This window comes from Astatotilapia calliptera, chromosome 19 (genome assembly GCF_900246225.1).
Source record: "Astatotilapia calliptera chromosome 19, fAstCal1.2, whole genome shotgun sequence".
NCBI classification, from domain to species: domain Eukaryota; kingdom Metazoa; phylum Chordata; class Actinopteri; order Cichliformes; family Cichlidae; genus Astatotilapia; species Astatotilapia calliptera.
Genome location: NC_039320.1, coordinates 27,376,305 through 27,400,928, shown reverse-complemented (window position 1 = coordinate 27,400,928; position 24,624 = coordinate 27,376,305). Strand labels below are relative to the sequence as shown.

The window sequence follows — 24,624 nt, the reverse complement described above, 5'->3', positions numbered from 1 at the left end:
TCAGGCATTTATTCACAACATATAGCAGAAATAATCAAACACTTAGTGCAACAGATGCTGCTTCAACTATAGTTTGAGGCATACATAATGTGATATGCTGATATAAATAATGCTAACTCAAAATCATTGTGTAAAGAAGGAACTCATTAACAAACCAAGTGTCAATTCATGGAAGCTAAAAGAAAAGCAAATCCTCATTATCTCCAGTTGTGTCTTGCCATTATGCCACTTATGAATTCATTTGGGGCTTAAAAACTTTGTCACTTTTTAGAACCCAGAGGATTACCCTGTTATCACTTTTTAAAGGAACTATTTCCTCAGTAAAAAGCAATTTCAGTTATTGTTGTCACAGCAACAGTTAATGGGGGAGCTGGATGTTAAAAAAAGAGTTTTAAATATCTAATTTCTGCCTTTTATTATTTTATCTTTTTATTTTATAAACACGTGAATGCTTTTACTTTAAGTGAATGACAGTTAGAATCATATACTTATGTAACCTTTATCTTACATATATAAACTGTAATTTTATGGGCAACAGATTAACCTTCAGTCCTGTTTTTTTCTTTTCTTTTTTTTCATCTTAATTTGCAATGCATATTTTCTTGGGTGCGTCCTGGACACAGGCAGGTCAGCAGAGTTCCAGTTTAGTGCATCTTTTGGTTGCTAGTGTTGGAATAAGCTGGTTAATAGTTCTGACCATGGTGGAGAATCAGATAGTGGATATATTTTAGCAATAATAGGCTATTTAACTGAAACAAAGTCCACTCTAGAAGGACAAAATGAATAAGAAAAGATACTTTCTGGATCCTCCAGAGATCAAAGACTACCTGGTCAAAGGAGAAAGGTTTACCAAGTGGTCAGAGGTGAGTGAATATTGAAAAAAATTAAGCTGTTGATTCTTGAATATTAACCAGAGTGATTAGGAGTTTAAATATACATCAGTAAGTGTTGCTTATTTTCATTCTCCTGTGAGCAATACAGCCTTCTCTGTGAAATTACATGGTTTTCATCTGTTTTTAAAACACTAATCATTAATTTCTTATCTAATAACTTAAATATAGCTACAAATGCAGTTTAAATATCAGGTTCAGTATCGGCACATCGCCAAAAAGCATCTCTGTTTCACGGGTTCCATCTCAAGCAATTACCAGAACCACGTCAAAGATTATTCCTCTATAATGTTGTACGGTCTTCATCTTATGATGCACACTACCCTTAGATGACTACTGTTGTCAATCAGCTCGATACAAGAAGTACTGAATAAATTTGTCTCTATCAAGGACTCAACCAAAACCGTTCCTGTCACCATGAAGATGGATCCAAAAGGGTTTTTCGTCTACTGGATTAACCAAAGCAAGGTGGGGAAAAGCCAGCAGCATTCTGATGTGTGGGTAAAATATATGTGATTAGGATCTGCTAAAGGTGTGAGATATGTAAGCGCATCATTCACCACCTTCTGGCCTCAGCAGTCTGTATAGATTATCGATCAGTGCTGATGTGGGCTCACTGTCCTACTGTGCAGCTGGACTGTGATGCACTCAATGAAGGTGTCTAGCTGTGTTTACTCTTCATCTCTCTTTCTCTTCTCACTAAACAGGCATGGTCTTCTTTAAATGTGCTACCACAGTTAACCAAAACTAAATTTTAAGATAAAATAGGTGTAAAAAGCAAATGTTGGCTGAAAAAATTACAGGTGCTCAAAAAACTAAATAATATAAAAGAAATGTCTTTGCTTTCTTTTTCTTAATTTGGTCATACTGGTCACCACAACTAAAAGCAGGAGGCAGTGATATAGGAAATCATATTGTTATTGTGACTGTGATGTCTACATGTTCTTCACTTTGTCTTGTGATATCTTTCATAATAGCTTCTCAAATGTTCCCCCTGATGATGCGCCTCAGATGAAAACAAAACAAAATGGAAAAAGGAAAAAAATAAATAGAGTCAGGAAAATATAATATAAAATATAATAAATAAGAGAATACATTCAACAAACAAACAAAAATCCTTAAGTAGCACTTTGCGGATCAATAATAACAGAGATTTAGTTATTACCAAGTAATAATTCTGTAATTACACCAGTATTAGCTATAATACTGGGAAACATGCTTAGCTAAATGTCACAGTTTCCCCAAAAACCATCTAATTTGTTTACAGGTAATAACAGAAGAAAAATGTAATATCTACCTCTGGCACGCTGACCCTCCTCATGATCAACACACAATATTGTTAAGTAACCATGTTTCATGACCACCCCATCACTGCTGCTATTACAGATGTATTGTCTGTTGAAAGTGAACAGGAAACAACAAGCTATCCCTACTTTGTAAAAATATCAGAATGAACTTGGCATTTATTTACTCATTTACAGGTTAAAACAGCCCTACAATATTCCCAGCCTTAAATAGCTTGTTTATTAACTCACTTATTTTACTGATGGGCAACGTGTTTTTTTTTCTACTTTGCTAAAGGGTGAGTTGTATCTAATCCATATCTGGAATGGTGCCTACACGTTGAATTTAGTATCCACGATGATTTCTTGTCTCTTGTTTCTAGGAGACAACATTCCTGGATGTTGCTACCATCAGAGATACCAGAACAGGAAAATATGCAAAACTTCCCAAAGTAAGTCCATTTGTATTATTTAATTTGTGGCGTTCACTTTGATTTAATTGAGCTTAATGATTGTGCTCTGTGTGGAGGAATCTCTCCAAGCATGCAAATATATCTGTCGAGTCCTTTGTTTGTCCATTAATATTGACAGACATATTTGCATTGCAAAGAGAGAAAAAAAAGCGCCGTGGACGCATGAACCCAGGCTACTCCTCCACAGAAACACACAGATGCACTGGCACGCAAACAAACATAAACACACACCCTACGACAGGCTGAGTCATGGCGGGAGATTTCTGTGAGCGAGTTTCGAGTGAGCTCCAAAGCTGTCAGCTGTAGTTTCGTCTCTTTTCCCACTCCTCGCTGGCCTCCGCAGAGAGCTGCATTATGCAGCTGTCATCATCCCTTACGGGAGGGAAATCTGAAAAATCTGTTCTCCTTAGGGAGAATGCATCATCACAGATGGGGTGCTGCTGAAAGCACATCCTCTTCTTTTGGTCCCTTAGGACTTTTTGGGAAAGCTGCTCCAATGCTGACGTCAGGCGTGCATAGAGAGGTGATTGTAAAGCATCATACACAGGAAGGCAGCACATGTGTGCTTGTGCTCTTCATGACCGCCTTGTGTGTGCGTATATATAAGCAAGTGCGCGACTCTCAGTGTGTTGTGCATATGTTTGCATATGCTGGTCAGCATATTTGCATGTGTCGAAGCACCTTTCAGGTGTCCAATCTGTGCAGACAGCAAAGTGCTGCAGATTTAGATTTGTTTAGTCAGCTAAAACATGAAATAATACATTTTATTTGTCCACAGCACCCAAAGGTCCGAAATGTGTTTAATTTGGATTTCCCGGACAGCAACCATCTCGCCAAAACCCTGACTATCGTCTCGGGTCCAGACACGGTGAACCTGACCTATCATAACTTCTTTGCCTCAAAGGAAAAAGTGACACAGGTAATAAACCGCTGTATCTGTGTAGTAGCTGTTCCCCTTTGACTGTTCAAACACAGCCAAAGGCCTCTAGCCCTTATACCACTGGAGCCTTTGCTTCTTCTCCCTCCCAACCCCTCCGACCCCTCCCTTTCAGTCTAAATTAGACTCTGTGACTCCAACATCCAGATTTAATCTGCTGTAATGAAATCTCAATAGTGCTTTGTTCAAATACAACATTCACTGCTCTCATTTCCTAACCTAACTCTGCATCAACACCCTCTAGTGGTGAGCTTGTGCATAGACGCTTATGACCTTTTAAGCCAAACTCATGCAGACACCGAATTTCATGCAGCACCTCTGTTTATTTTTGTGAATTTAAAAAAAATGCACATTAGAACTGGGCGGACGACATTCTTGCGATCACCTACAACGCTGCAAGAAACAACGCGTGCAGGCAGGTCTTCCTGGATAAAATGTAAGTGAACATCATCACGTAATCTACAGCTTCTAGATGATGAGGGAACATAATACCATGCAATCACATCATGCGCTGGATAACACGTGCTCTGGGAATTCTAATGGAAATACTATTAAATCTTAGATATGTCCGGCTTTCTCTTCAGACCAACAAAGATGGGAAGATCCCAGTGAAACAGTAAGTTTCAGGACAACCACATACTGGTTCATTTGTTCAGCAGATACCTGTGTTTCCTACTCAGTTGTTCACTATGTTTTTTCAGTATTTACAAGATGTTCCCTGCGGATAAAAAGAGGGTAGAAAGTGCTTTGGCAGCAGCACAGCTCCCCAAAGGAAAGGTCAGAAAATAAATCTCCTTTCGAGTGGAAATACATTTTAAATTTGGACGTTATTCTTATCTAACTTAATGAAAACAGTTTGCGGTTTTCTGACAACCCGTCTGCACATTTTGTTTTGTTCTTCAGTATGACACCATTAAGCCTGATGTTTTCACTGAGACTGCCTTCAGGAGCTTTATGACACACCTCTGTCCTCGGCCTGAGATCTATGAGATCTTCACTTCCTAGTGAGTAACCTGTAGAAGTGTCCTTAACTGATCATTGTACAGCCTGAATATCACACACCTACTGTAGCTGTAGTTATGCTTTATTCATAATTAGTTTGTTATTGCATTTATGTTTTGAAACTTCCACAAATTTTCAAGCAAAAAATAAATAAATAATAATAAATTTAATGGTTAGTGGTAAACCTTCTTCATCTGGTGTTTAAATCTACTCGTTTCAAAAATGATGTCATTGTCTGTTCAAAATGTATGAAGCAAAAAATTGTCCTAGTTTGACAAACTAAAGTTAGAGGTGCCTCATGTAATATGCTGGTCTTGCACTGCCAGTCTGTGCTCCAGCTCGTGCCTCAGCAGCCTTGCCTGAGCTAAAATGGCAGGAAATTGGCCGTGATGGGGATGAGGAACCTTATGGGCATCGCTGATGCTTTTATTTATTTATTTACTTGTATTTAATCATGAAAAAAATCTGTTTTAAGAGAGTGTCCTGGCCAAGAAGGACAGCAGTGCAATCATAAGTTGCATAAATTAGTTGCACATACGCACGCATGTATCCAAACCCATACAGCAAGTAATAAAGAATATCAGAAACAAAGGTAATAATATTCAGGCAAAACACTGCAGCCTGAAGTAAGTGCAAGTCCAAGATGTGATTGTCTCGCTGTGCCCCGCCCTCCAGCTCCACCAAACCCACCATGACGAAGGAGAATTTCACCAAGTTCCTCAACGAGAAGCAGAGAGACTCTCGGCTGAATGAGGAACTGTTTCCGCGTCTCCGGCAAGATCAGATCAAGGCACTGATTGACAAGTATGAGCCCCTGTCCAATAATTCTAACAGAGGTGAGATTCAGCGGTGGTCACTTTGCTATGCTGAGGATGGAATAATGGGCACAATCACCCTCCTTATGTTTTTGCTTCAAATGGTCTCTTGTTCCCATCTCCAGGTTTGATTTCTCCAGAAGGTCTTTTATTCTACTTGATGGGTCCAGAGACATCAGTGGTCATGCAAGACAGTCTGGCCAAGTCTCAAGACATGACCCAACCCATACCTCACTACTTCGTCAAGTCGTCACACAACACATACCTAACAGGTCAGAAAAAAAAGAGAAATGGATATGATTTCTTTAAGATGCTGCTTAACAATGTGCCTTATTTTTCATTTTTCTCTCCCTGTGCAGCTGGTCAGTTCTCGGGCGTGTCCTCCCCAGAGATGTACCGCCAGTGTCTGCTCGCCGGCTGCCGCTGCCTGGAGCTGGACTGCTGGAAGGGTAAACCTCCAGATGAAGAGCCCATCATTACTCACGGCTTCACCATGACCACTGAGATCCTGTTCAAGGTTGTTGAACATACTCATGTGCCCTCAGTCTCCCACCCTCCAAGTATTTGAAATTTTTCCTCTGCAACTGTTCACATTACCATATTAGGAATATTCCCACCTTTTTAATGTCGTGCTGAAATGTTAGTTTTGGGGTTACTGGAATTTTTTGGCCACAACTAATGACCATCCACCAGTGCATAGAGCTGATGTAGTTAAGTACACCTACATTATTATCTTTTCTTGTCTTCTATATAGTATAGAAGATAAGGAAAAACGTAAAGGGTCCACTCTAATATTTTGCAGCCTTTACAGAAAGGAAAGAATGGTAACGATAAACAAATTTAATATTCAAATTTCTAGTATTATTTTTTTGGTGTTAAAAATTGTGATCAGAAAGCGACGGCTGAGTCCAAGTAAATGACCGTCACCATTTTCCTGCCAGCACATCTTGAATGTGCAACATCTAAGCTTCTTGCACACCAAAAAGCTGCTCACACTTATCTTTAATTCATGCTGAAGAGCACATTCGAAACACGAAAGTGTAAGTACACAGTAACACACAAACACACTGATAGGCCATTCTCTTACACTCAACACTTCCATATAAGGGCAGCAGGAGATGAACAGCCCCAGGCCGAGGCACAACGTGCAGGTTCAGTTCAGCAACATCACAGCCTCTGCAAGAAACACCTCTGCAGTTTGACACAATGTTCATGTTTTCATAATTTTTATTTTAGTGAGCTTGTTTCTTTTTTGCTCTGCGTCTCATTAACTTCTTGAAGTTTTCTAATATGCTATTGCCAGTTTCATTTCTTTAAATTTAAGTCCAAAAGTAAAAATCCACTTTTACAAAATAACAGCTAAAAGGCCTCTTTTTGTGACACTTGACAGGACGTGATAGAGGCTATTGCAGAGAGCGCCTTCAAGACCTCACAGTACCCCGTTATCCTCTCCTTCGAGAACCACGTTGACTCGTAAGAGCCGAGCTTTAAATAAAGCCGTGTCATAACATGCCATTAATGCTGCTGTTCTGATGCACGTATCACGAATAATAACAGGCATTAATGTGATTTCTTCCAGGGTGAAACAGCAGGAGAAGATGGCCAACTACTGCAAAACCATATTTGGTGATGCCCTGTTAACAGAGCCACTGGACAAATACCCTGTGAGTGAGTACACTGCTGCAGCACAGCCAGCTGTCAAAATAACAGATAAAGTTTAGATGCTATCATGCTACGCTGGGTGACTCGGATGAGTTTCGCTATTTAATCACAACGACATGAAGGCAATAAATGGCAAAGTTCAAGTTTCACTGGTGTGTTTGTTGTCCTCTGTCTTGTATCTGCTGTAAGAACCTCTCAGATTCCCAGAAACAAACTCTGTCAGCTCCTCTTAGGCCTGCATGTGTTTATATTCCTGAGGCTGTGTCTGTTTAACTATCTTAGATGGTATTAGGGACAAAACCAGTGTTTTAGAAAGGAGGTCAGCAGACAGTTTGAATCCAGGCCTCAATTTTTGAAGTATGAAAAAAAAGATGTTTATTTTATATGTTGTTAATTTTATGTTTGTTTGTTTGTTTTTAAAAAAGGTTTAAGTAAAGGCAACAAGCTAAATGGGAGAGTGACCATCCGGCTTTTTATCAGTGTGCAGACAATAAAGGCAGCTTTCATGATGGTATTTGGGCTAAATTATTGAAGTGAGGTAATGTCAGTGAATGCAACATTAATGTAGAGGATGCATTCAGGTTTTCGATGCATCCAAATGCCTGAATGCTTTTTTCTTTTAGAAGGTCAAGCAGTCCCTGTGGCCATGCATATGATCACATGATGACCTGACTGTCTTAGGAAAATTAAACACAAGCTTTTAAAACAAATTCTTCTACTATTACTACTATTAAAATAATCGCTATTATTGTTGATTATGTGTAGAAGAAAAAGGTTAAAGTCTGCACCTTTCCATTTACTATTTTGTATTCTTTTTTGTTTTCTTTTTTTTTAAAATTTAATTGTAATTCTGAAAATTTGGAGGAGTATGTTTTTGAAAATTGAGCAAAAGGCAAAATAAAAAAAGGTAAATAAATTAATAATAATAATAATAACAGTTTTATTGTATTTTACTGTTAATTAAAATACTAAACAGTCTCTCCAAAACGCAGCCCAGGATAATAAATAAAAACTGCATAGCAAAGAAATAGGAAGATGTAATCGGAGTATGGCTATACCATATAGTCCACTATGTGAATGTCTTTTTAAGTTAACCTGTCAATAACAGCCATTCATTTCATTTTTTATTTAACTTTTGTGTTTAAATTACACGTATTTGTGCATATGCAATGTTAATAAATGAGGGCCATTGCTTTCCACTCAAAACAGCTTTCCTTTAATGACAGACTACATTTGTTTCATGCTCAACAGCCAAACAAAAAACAGACTAAGTTGATTAAATTTAGCAATGACACTTTGAACATTAAACAACTTTGATGTAAATCCCTCTGAAACAAAAGTAAGAGTATAAGTTTGATGTTTTCTGAATATAATCGATTTTGTCATTGTTTAAACTTCTTGTTTGTGTCTCTAACATTCAGCTGAAGCCGGGCCAGCAGATCCCCAGCCCGTCTGAGCTCCTGGGTAAGATCCTCATCAAGAACAAGAAGGGCAGCCATGAGAAACCGGCCCAGAATAAGAAAACTGCCGCAGCAGCCGCTGACCAGACCGCAGCCGCTGACCAGACCGCAGCCGCAGCTACGAATGCCCAGGCCCCGAACGCCACTTCCCAGGATGAGGCCAACCCAGCAGCAACCACCCCGGAGAATCAAGATGAAAATGAAAAACCACAAGGCAAATTCAGTTATACTCCAGATTTAGACGTGTGATTTTATTTCCAGGTGTCACTGACGCTGTTTTTATGTGTTTCACCAGAACCGGAAGCAACTGTGGAGGAAAATGAGGAGCAAGAAGACACAGAGGAACAGGATGAGGAGAAAATGAAGACATCAGATGAGGTAAATACTTGTTTTACATCATTTGTTCCAGCCAGGAGAGTCCAAATATAAGTTAACCTCCTTTTGACGTCCCGCAGGGCACAGCTGGACAAGAAGTAACAGCATATGAGGCCATGTCATCCATAGTCAACTACATCCAGCCCAACAAATTCATCTCCTTTGAAAATGCCAGAAGTATGTCTGCAAACAACAAATTTAACCTAAATTCAAACAAAACAGGTACAACTCGATGTAACCTTGGTAACGTGTCATTTTCTTCTCCCTTCACAGAGAAAAACAAGAGTTACGCCATCTCTTCTTTTGTGGAGACCAAAGGGGAGGCAATGATCGCCAAGAGTGCCGTTGAATTTGTTGAGTATCCTTTAGGAGTGCATCACATGCTGTCATGCTCGACAAAAATGAAAACCATTTAAGTATACGACAAATTTATTCTATGCATTCAGTTTATTGGGGTCGGGGGGGGGGGGGGGGGGGACACGGAAACATAAATAAATGATTCCCTAACTGTCTACCTAAGATATAATAAGAGGCAGATGAGCAGGATTTACCCCAAAGGAACAAGAATGGACTCCTCCAACTACAATCCCCAACCTTTTTGGAACGTTGGTTGCCAGATGGTAGCGCTCAACTACCAGACGATGGGTAAAAATGGAGATATCACACTTTAAAATGCTCAGAAATATACCCTTTGTGAATGTTTGGAACCGTCTACCGTTCCTGTTTAAATACAGTTTTCTGACACACTGATGACACTGTGTGTTTTAGTCATTTAAAATCTATTCTGTTTATTCGCCACAGCAGGTCAGTGTTGCACCTTTTTGTGCTGCACAGGCCTCTGTTCGCTGCCTCCCTTTAAGCTGAAGACAAGTGGCGTGAATGGGCTGTTTGTGTCTCACTTACAGATTTCCCCATGCAGCTCAACATGGCCCTGTTTGAATTCAATGGCCGAACGGGCTACCTCCTCAAGCACGATGTGATGCGTCGCAATGACAAGAAGTTTGACCCTTTCTGTGACAGGATTGACACCGTTGTGGCGAGCACACTGACCATCAAGGCAGGTTCACGACCCTGTTATTACAGAGTGTCTCTTTCTTTAACCATCAGTGTGGGCTCCTATTATCTGCGGAAGCTGAATGTCAGAGTAATTGAGTTTCAAGCTCCATCTTTTCATCATTCTGCATGCAGAGAAACTCATGAAGAATTAGTGCAGTATGTGTATAACAGATGGCTGTTTTGGCTTTGGGAAGTTTGTCCATGTTGTCCTTGTGTGATATCTTAATAAAAACATAATTTGCTTCATATAGGAGTCCAGCTGTTCAAAAGTCCAGACTTGTATATATAAGTCGTCCAATCATATCTACTTGTCTCCATAGATCTATTCGGGGCAGTTTCTGGCTGACAAGAATGTAAAAACAGGGGTTGAGGTGGAAGTGATTGGGCTGCCAGGAGACCCTAAGAAGAAATACCGCACCAAGTGGTCCACGACACCCAACGCCATTAATCCAGTGTGGAATGAAGAGCCATTTGTTTTTGAGAAGGTGAATAAAATACCATGTAAACATTTTCAGCCACTCCTCAGTCTTCATATTTTGATGTGAAGGCAAAAACAGAGCTTGTACAATTATAATGAGCTTGAAAGTCAGTATTTGGTATGAGCACCATTTTTCTTCATCACATCCTGAACTCTCTTTGACAGGAATAGTTCTTCAGGCTCCTTGAAGGACATTCAAAACTCTTCTTTGGATGCTGCCTGCCTTTTGTTCTGATCTCTGTTAAGACGATCCCACACTGCTTTAGTAGGGATGAAGGTTCAAGACTGATAGTGTTTTATTGTGTGTTTGGGGTCATTGTCATGCTAAAAAAATGAAGCCATTGCCATTTAGATGCTTACCAGATGTTGCACCTCCCTCCTGACCTCCTCCATCCTTTTCACACCTTGAGTTAGATACCTGTATTATGCTTGAATGGTTTATACATCAGTGTTAAGCATCTTAACAAAAACACATATACACACAAAAGCATTCCTCTGAAAATGCCCAGGTACAAGGACAGGATCGAAAAGGAGTTAAAAAGCAGCCGGTGTCCAAAGAAAAATGTTGAAAGAAATTCAGAAAGCCTGGAGAAATCATACTCAAGACCACTTTAAAATATTACAAGAAATTCTGGCTCCTTGATGAATAAATGAATGAAATGATGTGTCACTAACATATCTGTTGTTGTTTACATGGTTAGATCTTGCTGCCAGAATTGGCATCTTTAAGAATCGTTGTCCATGAAGAGAATGGCAAATTTGTGGGACACAGAATCATCCCTCTTGATGCCATCCAGTCAGGTCAGCGAAGCTGAGAATATTTGAATTCATACTTCATATAATATACATAATTAAAGCAATGAATCACTCTAGGCCTCAGAACATTTGCCAGCTTGTTTTAACCAGCTTCTGCATCAGGCAAGCTGCTGCCTTGCTTTTATTTCACCAAGGTTTTATTTTCATGTCCTGCAGGCTTCCACCACATCTGCCTGCGCAGTGAGAGCAACATGCCCCTCACTCTGCCTGCTCTCTTTGTGTACATTGAGGTCAAGGACTACATCCCTGCTGCCTTTGCGGGTGCTTAGCCTTTTACTTTGTGTTTTTGCAAAAGAAGAAAACCTCTGCTGCGAGTGAATCCTTGTTGCCAGAGTGACAGTTAGAGAAGAGAAGACTAATGTAGTTTGGAAGCATTTTTGTTTTCTTCTTTGTCTTCGTACCCACACTTATGTTTGGTTTAAGAATAAATCATTGTACACTCATTAAAATGGTTTGTTTTGCAGATTTCACAGATGCCTTATTTAATCCAACAAAAGGCACAGAGAAGACCACAAAGCCTCCCAAACAGGTAAAAAAAGAGAGAAAAAACATCATCAGCAATACCTTTGGATTTCCAGTAAATCCTAACAACACTAATTGAGTTCCTGGAATATAACCACTTGCTAGATTGTTATGTTCCTGTCCTTTTCTTCTTTTACCCCCACAGTCATCTTCTGACTATGTGTCTCCCTATGAGTTGCCTCTTGGAGCCCAGCCTCCCGCAGACCAAGCTAAAGAAAGTGAAGCCCCTGCTGCAGGTAATGAAGCTTTAGAGGATGACACTTCAGATCTTGCATTGCAAAGATTTTGAGCTTGTCTGTGGCTCACACAATTGGTCTCAATGCTGGTGTATTTGAAGGTGCATTTAATCACTTCCTCCTCTAGAAAAAGCTGCATCCGAACCTACACCGCCTGCTGATGCCACTGACCAGTCTCCACCAGCAGCTGGTGCAGAAGAAGCTAAAAAGGAGGAAGAAAGCAAGGCAGAGACCCCTCAAATTCTCGATGAAGCCCCAGCCGATGCAGCACCAGATACAGGAAGCTCCAGATCTGAAACCCTTCCTGAAGCCTCTCCTTCACCCGAGGAGACCAAAGCAAGCCCGGAGCCTGAAGCGGCTCCTGAAGCCAAAGAAGAACCGAGCACCGAGTCTTGCACAAACCCCGAACCTACATCTGATAAAAAAGAGGAAGCCAGTGCAGCTGCAGAACCTGCTGAAGCGCCTTCTGCTGCGGCCGTTCCCTCTCCAACAGTTGCAACCACCGAGTCTGCAGGATCAGGTGACTCATCTCAGCCGCAGACGGGCAGTGAAGGTAACACTGCAGCACTTCATGTGCTGCACTCATCATAGTTTTCCTTTTGTCAATACACTCTGGATAAAAGCGCTCTGACAAGGATAATACAGAACAATTTAGAGTTATTTTTTGTTGAATAGATTCATTATAATTGCATATCCAGTGCTGAAAAGTAAGAAGACTCCACACAAAAAAATCCCCTTTGTGTTTGTGCTGCAGAGCCTTCGACTGTGACTACTGAAGAACTGACACAGCACAAGAGCTATCAGAAGGTCATCAAGCGTCAGGAGAAAGAGATAAAAGAATTAGAAAAGAAGTATCAGAAAAAAGGCGAGGATCTGATTCAGAAATACTCCGACTCTTTCAAGGCCCTCAAGAAGAAGGTTTCAGTGAAGAAAAAAGAGTAAGGGGATGTTTTCCTTCCCAAATTTGTTTTCAAAGAGCTTTCCAGAGTGAATCTGCAGCTATATATTTTAGCTAGGGTGCTTGACAAAAGAGCTTTTGATTATCCCGCTGGAAGGAGACAGTCCTGTTTCCTGCAAAGCAGCGCTCAAATCTCCACAAATTAATAGTGACTCACTAATAATGTTGCTGTTTTTGGATTAATAAGACTATATTTAGAAACATGAGGAGTACAGCTACAGTTAATGTGCGTTTCTAGCTGACACTGACTATTAAGATGAGGATGAAGAAAATGAGTGTCTGCAGTGTTTGTCACTGAGCTGTCAGAGCAAACCAAGTGTTACTAAAGGCCAAATAAGCATTTTGTATAGTATTTTCTGGAAGCTCATGGTTGTCAGCTATGAAGGGCAGTGGCTGTTAGTCAATAAACTGTATTGCCCACACATACTGATTTATTGTGTCATGTTATTTTTTCACCAGGGGAGGTGACAACACCCCTGAGTCCAATGGGAAGACAGAGCGGGTGCAGGAGCTGAAGGAAAAAATGACGTCTGAAATAAAAACACTGTTTGCTGAGCAGTATGATCAGATGAAGAAGAAGAAGGAGCAGTGTGCAACAGAGGTTAGTGACACTGAAGGTGACAATAAACACATTACACACATTGCAGCCAGATACTGTGCTTAAAGGTGCACTAATCAATACTGTCATAATTAACAGTGAACCAAATGATTACTGCTGCAAGTAAAAGGTCCCCTCAGCTCTATGGAATATTTCAGGATCTTATCTGCTCATTATTTTGGTTTTATGACTCACAAAACACCGTGTTTGTTCAGTGGCTTACTCGCTACGTGACACAGGCAGCTGTTTTCAACTCCAATCAAATCTATTGTGTTCCACCTGCCCAAATACCAAACATGAGCCAGACAAGTATAATCACTAAATACTGTAAAGCCATCGTTTCTATGTGTGCTGGAAGACGGTGAATTAGGAGATAAAGGAGATTGGCTATCAGGGTTATACTAACTCAGTTGGACAGAAACATTAGTCCAGAGAAACATGACACGTATGTCTCTTGATTATATGAATACAGTTACCACTTTATAAGGCACACACGTCCTTTTGCCTTCATATTTTCGTCTTGTAATAGATTCAAAAAGACATTTAATCCATACTGACATGATAGCATGACACAATAGCTTCAGATGTCTCAGCTGCACATCCATGATCTCCCTCACTGTTATGTTCAACCAATAACCAGTTTGAGATCATCTGAGCTTTGCGACATTGTGCGGTATCCCGTGGGAGGCAACCATGCCGATCACACTGTGGTCACATAGGGATGGACATTGTCAGCCACCAAGTGTGCAAAGAAAATATCCCCCAGACCTTCATCACTACCAGTAGCAGCCTCAACTGCATCATTCAAGTCAGGATGGATCCATGTTTTCATGTTGTTTATGCTACAAACCAACAAATATCTGAGCAGAAATCAAAAGTCATTAGACCAGGCAGCATTTTTCCAATCTTCTGTTGTTCAATTTTGGTGAGCCCATAAAAATTCTAGCCTCCATTTTCTGTTCTTAGCTCATAGAAGTGCACCGGGTGCAGTTTTAGGCTGCAAATGCTCTCCTGTATGGCTTGCTTGAGATGAGCCGTTATTTGAGTTATTATTGCCTTCATTTCAGCTAAAAACTGTCTGGCCATTCTCCTTCGCCCACTGGCATCATCAAGTTATTTCCACCCAGAAAACTCACTGGCAGATCGGCATTTTCCGAAATACTCACCCTTTCCATATTTAAAGTTACTTAAATCACATTTTTCCACATTCTGATGCTCAGTTTGAACTTCAGTAAGTTTTTTTGACCATGTCTGCATGCCTTAGTGCACTGAGTTGCTGCCATGTGATTGGCTGATTAAAGTGGCTTGTGAGTGTAAATCAGTTAAGACATGATTTACCCCAATTTAAGTAAAAATCAGGATGCTGATAAGACATCATGAACTCGTTCGGTGATATTATTTAAACGTAATCTGCTTTGAAAAATAAAATATTATTTTTATTTTGCACGGTGATACCTGTGAGGCCTGTTTCCAACGTTAAAAGAAGTAGGCTTATATGGTAACAATGCTATGCATTTAACACTATTACTAGATCTATAATGTTAATGTTTGGAGCTGTTGCCTTCCTACTGTTGTAAAGTGTTTCTAAAAGGCATCAAACGGGTATGATATTCACATCCTGTCCTTACAGTACAAAGTGGCTTATAAAAGTAACAACTGAAAGACAAACTCTTCTCTGTGTGCTCTGGTCACCCCTACAGCCATTAGTCTCCTCACTCTGAAATCTCTGTTATATATTTACCTGTTCACCTCAGATTAATGTCCATGATTCAGGATGTAGTCACTATTTCCTCTATGGGCTCTCCTCGTTGTGTGTTTGGGATCATGGACAAGCAGAGGCTTTATTAATTACACACCAACTGGATTGCTGTTACTAATAGTAATCAATCTATATATAAAGAATCCGCTTGACCCCAGTTTTTGCACAGAAGCAAACATTTTCATTCACATTGTTACTCACAGCTATTCACATCTCATGAGTTGGAGCTTCATCCTTACTGTGACTGCACCATCTTCTTATTGTGTTGTGACAGAGACTAGCCAAACTGTTGGAGATGGCCATGGAGAAGCACGCCATTGAACTGAAAACCCTGGAGAGGTGTGAGCACACATGCAACACATTCAGGACATGATGCGCACATGAAGGAGCAGAAGGCTTTGCTGAGTCCATCCAATCTGCCCCTTCAGACTTTGCCGTGACAGTCTGTGTGTGTGTGTGTGTGTGTGTGTGTGTGTGTGTGTGTGTGTGTGTGTGTGCCATTTGAGGTGAAATATTTGACATTTAGCAAAGAGAATACCTCAAATAATGAATGAATCACCTCAGCAGGCGGGTCTTCCAATGTCCTTGGCTGGGCTTATGGTGTTATATCTGTGTGTGTGCATCATCCCAAGTCCCCAGCTGGCAGATGGTTATCTCAGGACAGCCATTATCCAGCAGGTGTTTAAACAGCAGTAGGGAAGCAAAGGCAGGCTTGATCATCTACCTGTCCACTCAGGCACAAAAACACAGCATTCAAGCGTTCCTTTCACTATAAAGATAAGGTCACATAAGACACACACAGCCCTACAACTCTTGATTAAAGGAGAAAGGGTGTTTATAGGGTCACTTTTCAGTGTCAGATTTGAGATCCTCACATGTTCCCTTTGTCTTGCTCTGCAGCGAAACCAAAGAAAACAAGAAAAAAGCCAATATGAAATGTTCGTCCACAGACAAAGCAAAGTAAGTTCACGACATTCAGGTTTTATTCATCACTCTAAGTTAGTTACAATTTATTTTAGAAAGACAAAAGAATTAAGAGAGTGAGAGTGAAGATCTGAATTTTTAACATTTTGTACAAGATGATTAATTAAAGATAAATTTATTCATTCAGGCTGAAAAAGGCAATGAGCACTGAGATGCTGGATGAAGCGAGTCAGTCGAATGCTGCCGTGAGTACAGAAGTTGTTTCAAAGTGATCTAACACAATCAAACTTTTTTTTTAGTTTGTGTGCAAAATAAAAGGCACTGTTTGACATTTGTGGTCATCTTTTTGCTAAAAGCTAAGCTGAACGTAACACTACAACCAGAAAAAGGGTTACCGTAGCCTAGAAAAAGGAAAATGAGGGAAACACTTTACAGAGGTTCTCAAATTTACATTAATCAGTAACTGGACTTTTTTTTAGTTTTGTCATTCTAATTAGTTTATATTTTTATTTTGTTTTGACTTTTTGGTTTTAGTTCAGTTTATTTTGAGTTTCAGTTCTTGTAATTATTTGTGTATTGAGGACAAATGTCAGAGGCAAGATGTAAGAAAAGCAGAACAGATATTACATTAAAAACAGAACTTTTTAGAGCAGTTGACTCAAAGTCTGATACATGTCCAGACTCTCAATAAAAAGCTTCATAAGGTAAGTTTTGAAAAATAATTTCACCAAATGTACAAACACTAAAACTAAAAGGACATTTTCCCTATATTGTTATTTTATTTTAGTTAATTTGCTAAGCTTTATTTTTTTAAAGATCTAGTTTTAAGTTTCATTTTAGTTAACTATAACAGGCTTGTACTAGTAACCTTTCTTGTTACCTTTAAACAAACACCTGCTAGCTGTTTCCGCTGTAATCTGTTGTTGTCTTATGCTAAGTTAAACATTTAGATTTTTATGCTAAGCTAAACATTTAGCCTTTTAGGCTAAGCTAAACATTTAGCCTTTTATGCTAAGCTAAACATTTAGCCTTTTATGCTAAGTTAAACATTTAGCTTTTTATGCTAAGCTAAACATTTAGCCTTTTATGCTAAGTTAAATATTTAGCTTAGTTGCAGCTTTACTGTACATCTGTGGGCACTGGCTGAGACAGGCTAAAGCTGTGACATTCAAATCATGAATGTTACTTTGTAAAAAAATATATATTTTTATTTTTATTATTATTAAAGGAAGATAAAAGCAATGACATTGGAAAAATAACAAAATAACACAACACTGGCAGCAATGCAACTTAGTAATGAAAAATGCTCTCTTTCAAGGTAAAAACCTTAAGGATTTTCTACTTCTGGAAATAAAATTTGAAGGTTGAGTTTTACTGTGGCTTTCTATATACTTGCTAACACACTGTTGGCTAGTAACCGCTGGCATTCTGGCAGGAGATAACCCTGCAAACCATGTGAGAGTGCCAACTGTTGTACTTTCTAGCACTAAAATAAACATGAAAGGAAAGAAGCTTATACTGCAAAAAAGGCAAACAGGAGAAGGATCGGTTAGAGTTTTGCTATGTTCACAGATGAAGAGGTCATTGCTTTGAAACTGCAGAGCCAGAAACCTAGGGGGCCTTATGTTTGACTGGAAGGCTGAAAAATTTAAAGGAAGACCTTATTTTCACAATTTTACAGTTTTTCCTATTAATTAAGCTCTCCACCATAGCCACTCTGTAATTTTACACATCTATCATGTAGAAAACTAAGATGTATTATTGAAATTGTACTATTGCAGGGACCTAATGTGTAGTTGAACATAGACAGAAAGGGGAGTTTCACTCGTCTGGCCCACTTAACCGCAGGCTTTATGAGGCACACGGTGTAAAATGAGCTTAACATCCCTGTTTTTAGTAATTTTCATGTACTCACGCATTACCAGTACCAGATCACATATAATTTAGCTGTGTACCTATTGTTAAGAATGCCAAGATTTGAAGAAAGCATGGAAAAATAATACCCTAGGCATGCTAAAGCCTTTCTCTTTCACACAGCTGTAGGTACACCCACACACGCTTGAACATGCACACACATTAACTCACAGCAGGCCACGCATACACAAACTTACACACGCTTTCACCCAGTGAGTAAAGTGCAGCGGGCCCTGACCATAGGCCAGGCTTGTCCATTACTCAGAAGCTGTTTACAAGCTAATCCATGTGTGGTCGATGACTCACTGAGCTTTGCTTTTGTTCCTCCGTTGGCTCATCAAGATTCAGGCATGATGCATCGGGGTTAAAGACTCAGCTATTTCACTCTGCTCCTCTCAGATCGACTCAGTTTAGATGGCAGAAATCCCCCCCTCACTTTCATCCCTCCACACATTTGGGTCACATTGCAGCTGGTGTTGATCTACTTAATCAACATTTCCCCATTAATTACTGCAGATATTTATAACACAATCACTTGTTTAATCAGCATAGGCTCAGTATTGAATGCACAAGTCCAGTTGGGGGATCTGTAATCTAACTCGACAAGTGCAACCTGTGACTTAACTGTATTGATTCTCTCTCTCAGGTTGCATCCATAGATCCCACGGGTACATATGAGCAGATGAACTGCTTATATAGACACGCTAACAGTCTTTATCGCAAACTTGATACCACATGCACATTCCCATTTGCTCGCACACACTTCAAAACCACAAATCGATAGTGTTTTCCACTTGCAACATGTTTTCTGCTTTGTTGTATTGTTACAGTCTTCAGATTACAGTCCGCAGCAAGAGGCTCTGATGAAGAAACAGGCTGCTACACTGGAAGAAATCAAGACCTTGACCAATCAGGTACACACAAGAAATTCAATTAAAACGGAAATTATTGTTTTTGACAGTCCCATTCCCCTGGACCAGCTAACTAATACACTGGGGTCCTATGCCAGCCATCTCTCTTATACCGTTAGAAATCTTGGAGTAGTCCTGGACAGCTCACTCAAGTTAGACAAACAAGTTGCCTCAGTTGAGAAAACGGGTTTTTACCAGCTACGTCAAATCTCCAAGGCAAAGCCCTATATTCCACATAAAGACCTTGAAAAGCTTATCCATGCCTTCATTACTTCGAGACTAGACTATTGCAATTCTCTGTACATGGGCCTCCAATTCTCTCTCCTCCAGTGTTTGCAATTAGTTCAAAATGACGCTGCACGCCACTTAACTGGCACCAGAAGGCATGATCATATCACCGCAGTTCTAGCCACTCTACACTGTCTCCCTGTTAAATACTGTATCATTTAAAATCCTTTTGTATACTTTTAAAATGTTAAATAACTTGGCGCCCAGTTACCTAACCTTCCACCGTGTCTGCAGTTGTGCAACTCTAACTGTTTTTAATTGTTTTTAACTTTTTTTGTTGCCTTTGATGTAATCTGCTTTGCTACCTTGTGTGAAGCACTTTGATGGACACTGTCCTTTTGAAATGTGCTATAGAAATAAAATATTGATTGATTGATTGATTGACACAGTAACACCAGGGCACACTGGTTTTATTTTTTTTCTCTTAGAAAAATGAAACTACACTTGCACACCTTATTCGTGTTTCCACTAAATCTGCATATTTGTAAAAACCTCTGACGACAGCCAAAACAGTCATGTTTACCAATAGAAACTCTGAGAGGTCCTTGACTCCTGATCTTTAGAAATGACTATACTTTATTACCTGATTTTTGGGGGACTGTCACAGAAAAAATAAATACATGTCCTTGCATTCTTTGGCAGTTCCAGAGTCCTTTAAAAAATTATTCCCAACGCTGCATAAGTTCTTACGTAGGTCTGCCCATCAGTGAGTAAAAATTAGAGCATGTCGCTTGTGTGTGAGCTAGCATCAACCAAGGGTACTCACCCATTATTCCATGTCACGCACACTGATTGGGAATAACCTTGTGACCGTCTGCCTAATTTTGTGCTGGTCCCGCTTTTGCAGCCAATACAGCCCTGACCTGTGGATGCAACTACAATGGGTTGTCGACCAGTACCCGACCTTGATAAAGATAATGATAGAGATTTAATGTTTTATACTGTACTTGCAAAATCACAGAGAGAATTTACACAAACCTTACCTTCACTGTACCAAGAGTTTTTTGGATTTTTCTGTCCAAACAAATGTAGTGTAAATCTGACTACATTGATGGACTTATAGGCATCTATAATCCAAACTGAGCCAACCACCAAATTTTTGTTTTTCAACCACACTGCCAACCACGGCCATCTGTCCTTTCAGTGGATGTACGTAATGCTGCGGCGTGACACATCCAGTTTGGGGGATGCAGAAAGTACACATCAAGCTCCCACCGCTGTAAATGATGTCAGAATGTTTTTTATGACAATACTTTGCTTAGGATTGGTGAAATGTTGGCAGTTATTATTGTGAAAAGAGGTGTGAGAAGACAGCTTAGACACTGACGTGCGAATGCCAGATGGACAGTGTGTTTTTATGTCTCACTAGTAGTATTAGCTTGCAGATAGAGTTTTCAATATTGCGAGAGGCGGGGGAAGGAATTCAAGTGAGGCTTTAAAAACAGATGAAGAGAACTGAATGTGAGCTAATGTATGCAGCTGTATTTAACATACTTACTGAATATTGAGCCACTTTTTTTCCATATTGGTAAATCCCTCACTCTTATTTGCAATCAATCAGTCAAACTTGGGTATAAGCCAGTTGAGGTCGATCTTTAGTTTTACTTGCACGAGCACAGAAAATCATTCTCTAAAGATTATGATAAGCACCTGCCTAAAAAGAAAAATGTGTGAAATCATGAAAATGTCAGCCCATTCTCTTGATAATCCTCTGACTAACCTTTGGCCCCTTGTGTTGGCAGCTCAATCAAGAGGCCCTGAAGGAGCACGATCAGAAAACAAGATCGCTGGCACGAGAAGTGCGAGAGGCCGTTAATGTATGTGTGGGGGCGCACTTCCCTGAGTTGGTCGACGAGGTCGACAAGAGTGGGGGGGGAGTGGGCTTCTATGGAGATGTCTTCCTAGGTTAGATGTGCCTTTTGATTACCTCTCTCTGTGTAACTCTGCTATAAATGTTTTTTTAGTTTTTTCACTTTTATATCTGCTTTCAAACTGTTACATAACCTATAATCAGGGCGCGGATATGAAATCGTAGAAGATTGCTTAATGAGAGGTTCTCAGAGTGAAGTTGCAATTTAGTTGTGCTAATTCATAGGTGGGTGTATACTTTGGGGAGCTGATAATGAGGTTTTCACAAATGTCCAGGTACTCCAAAATTAGATGATTTTGAAAAGATTTTTTTTAGTTTCTATTTAACTCTTTATTTCTGTTTCTTTTCACCATTAAAAAACCCCCACCCTAAATTAGGCGACAAAGTGACAAATATCTTGCAGATGTGGGCTCTGTAGCTCTAAAAGCCTTAGAGAGGTGCTTGTGGTCTCCTTTCTGTTCTCTTAAGTTAAAAATGGGACTAAATGTAGATGCAAAAATGGGTTATCAGAGTCTGCAGGGCTGAGCGAGAAAATGGCACATCAGTTTGCATGTGTGATAAGTGCTCGCTTGGACTCTGTGATGTAGCCACTACATATGTTTTGCAAAATTAAAAAACAAACAAAGGTAAATTTGCTTTGTAACAAGCTTGAAGCTCCTGTGACATCAATTCCACGTATACGGCACATCCTGTATTGCATGTAAAACATGAAAGTTTGGAAAATGTAGACGATTGCTTATAATGTGGCTCAACCTATTTTTAGTGTACTCTTTGGATTTTCTCCTATTCTATTCCTGTGATGAATCGATGATTAATAAACTTACAGTTACTCGAAATATGTGTTATTTTTCTATCACTAAAACTGCTACATCTTCGAGGTTGATTTGTTAAATTTCTGAAGGGGAGGTTTGTCTTTCTTAGCTAATCCCTGAGATATTATATTAACTGTAATTTGTTGAAGTTAAGTGATTATCATACTGACACATAGCAAAATGATATGAATCATCATATGAAAAGCAAATGAAGCTGAATCAGTGACTGGAACTTAAGTAAAGAGGTGATGGGAAATGAGGTTAGGTATTGTCTGCCAGTAACCCTTTCTCTTTTCTCCTGTCCACTGTCTCTCTTACTCTTTGCGCATTGCTTCAAACCTCAGTGTAATTTTGCACATTATAACCTGATTCACAATACCACATAATTGCTATGTGATGGATCACGTGCTCTCTTAAAACCAGAGCTATAATAAAGGCACGTGAATCAGAGATAATGCAGGTAGTCTGGGTAAAACTAAATAAATAAATAAATCCGGAAATTGCAGGGTTTCAGCTTAAATTTCAGCTACTTATGCACTGTATCCTGTGAGAGTCATTTTTTCCCCTCACGTGTTTACACGCATATGCATGCATTTATTAGTGAATGCAGCTTTTCTCTGACTCATCATCCCGTGCAATCTGTCCATTCATTTGATTTCCTTTTCCACGCGACACCCTTCTTCTGAATCAAATGACATGAGCGACATTTCAAAGTGGGGGATCTGGATAAATCTCTAGGAGACACAGCTTGTGCCCGAAAGTCCTGCCACCTCATGCACAACACAGATGAACTGTTAGCTTTCGGGTGTGAATCCAGTCAGCCCTGAATCACTGGGCTAATTATCTTACATAAGGATGAAGACATCTCCAGCAGGTTTGTCTCAAACCAGCTGGAGAGGGATGGCCTGAGCAGGATCTCTCACCGACAGGAAACACATGGCTACTCAGTGACACTGGATGAAAAGCCAAAAGGAGGAGGAAAGCGTTTCCGTTCGCACACATAAATGAATCACAGAGTAGCTGCAAAAGCAAAAGTTTTATACTGTTTTATTTATCTGTGAGATAAAAGTAAAGGTAAAGAATTTCCTAAGAAAAGCTAATTAGATCCTAGGTGGTTTAAATGAATGGCATATGGTTGACCTGTCGCCCCCAACCAGTTGAGGTAGACGGCTGCCTGTTAAAGGGTTTTTTTTCCTTCTCACTCTAACCTAGTGCTTGCTCATAGGGGGTCCACTGACTATAGTGCCTTTCTCCCTATTATTGTAGGGTCTTTAAATTTAATAGAATCTAATTAAAAAGTCTTGATATGTCATTTGGTATGCAATATACTTTTTTCTTTTACTTTAACCTCAATCTTTTTTTTAATTTTGAGAAATTATATCACTTGAAAGCACAAAAAACTGTTAATAGCTACGATCAGTGAAATTGTACTGAATCCTGGCAGTGGCTGAAAAGACAGTACTAGCCTTTGTCTGTTGCCGTCTGTGCTCAGTTGTGCCTCCCCTTGCAAAAGACCAGAGAAACCAAATTCTGCAATCAAAAGCAGAATTCTGCACAACAGCCATATGAAACATTGAACATGCAAGGTTAAACGAACAGCTGACAAGAGATTTGGTATTTTTCAGTGGAATAAGCTCTAAAAATAGGGGTACTGCGAGGTACATGCACATTTTTTTTCTACTTGTTATTTCCTGTGTGAGGAAGCAGGTCTGACCCACAGGAGGTGGAGTCAGGATCCGTAGCCCATCTTGGCTCGAAGTGGATGCCATCCTAGATGAATATTAAGCACCCACACCACCCACATAAACACCACCCACATAAACACCACCTGCCGAGGCTGCACTGTTCACAGCCTGTTTGTGGAGGATTCTGCGAGCTGCTAACTGCACTTTCTGTTTTTAAAGAGAGTACAAGATTTGTGAAATTGGTTGATTTCTGTTCCTGGGTGCCCAACATAATCTCATTAACATTATAATTCTGGCATGGGATCAGCAGCCCAATGAGTGTGGCTCATCGTCGTCGCAGTCACCCGCTTCTCCACTGTATCGCATGAGCGCTGAGGGCCTGTGAGAGGCACCTCCACCTCCTCAGAGATGCAAATTTGAGCGTCCTACATGTGTTGATGATATGGCCCTTTCACTTAAACACACAGACACATACAAGTGCACACGCACAGACACCCACATACTTTAAAGTAGCTGCAGACAGTACTCTGACTACCTGAATCCTGAGTTTCCCGGGTGGCAAAAGTTCATGTTTTAAGGCTGAGTTTGGTTGATTTATTCTGCTCTTGCTCTTTCTGACATTTGGTTACCTTGTCGTGTAGTGATAGCTCCATTATAGCTTTAACCTCTCTGGATTAAGAGCCTCCATCTCACAGTGAGTTAAGAGAACAGAGACACATCCTATGAAAACCCTGACAGCTCAATACACTGTTATGTAAACAGCAAAATGCCTGGGATCTGTTGTTGCTTCTGCAGTGTTATTGGTTCATAGTTAAAAATTTCAAGCAACAAGAAAAACGTCTAGCACTCAGATTTCATAAAAGAAAAAGTGATAATATTCTCCCAATTTCTGTTTCATGC

General features: G+C 39.9%; 1 protein-coding gene across 1 annotated transcript; it reads left to right on the top strand.

Annotated features, from left to right (window-relative positions):
• Positions 1–695: 695 nt before the first annotated feature.
• On the top strand, positions 696–22,020 carry plcb2 (phospholipase C, beta 2). Its single transcript, XM_026152909.1, is given in 31 exon segments — positions 696–863; positions 1,281–1,358; positions 2,557–2,625; positions 3,425–3,565; positions 3,940–4,019; positions 4,146–4,199; positions 4,285–4,360; positions 4,487–4,587; positions 5,261–5,421; positions 5,526–5,672; positions 5,760–5,917; positions 6,791–6,873; positions 6,980–7,064; positions 8,484–8,900; positions 8,978–9,074; positions 9,171–9,255; positions 9,418–9,542; positions 9,803–9,954; positions 10,274–10,438; positions 11,133–11,232; positions 11,404–11,508; positions 11,712–11,776; positions 11,915–12,005; positions 12,133–12,558; positions 12,760–12,943; positions 13,423–13,564; positions 15,595–15,659; positions 16,221–16,280; positions 16,432–16,489; positions 18,989–19,072; positions 21,100–22,020. Coding segments are annotated over 31 exon segments (3,906 nt in total). The 5' UTR covers positions 696–779; the 3' UTR covers positions 21,268–22,020.
• The last annotated feature ends 2,604 nt before the right edge of the window (positions 22,021–24,624 follow it).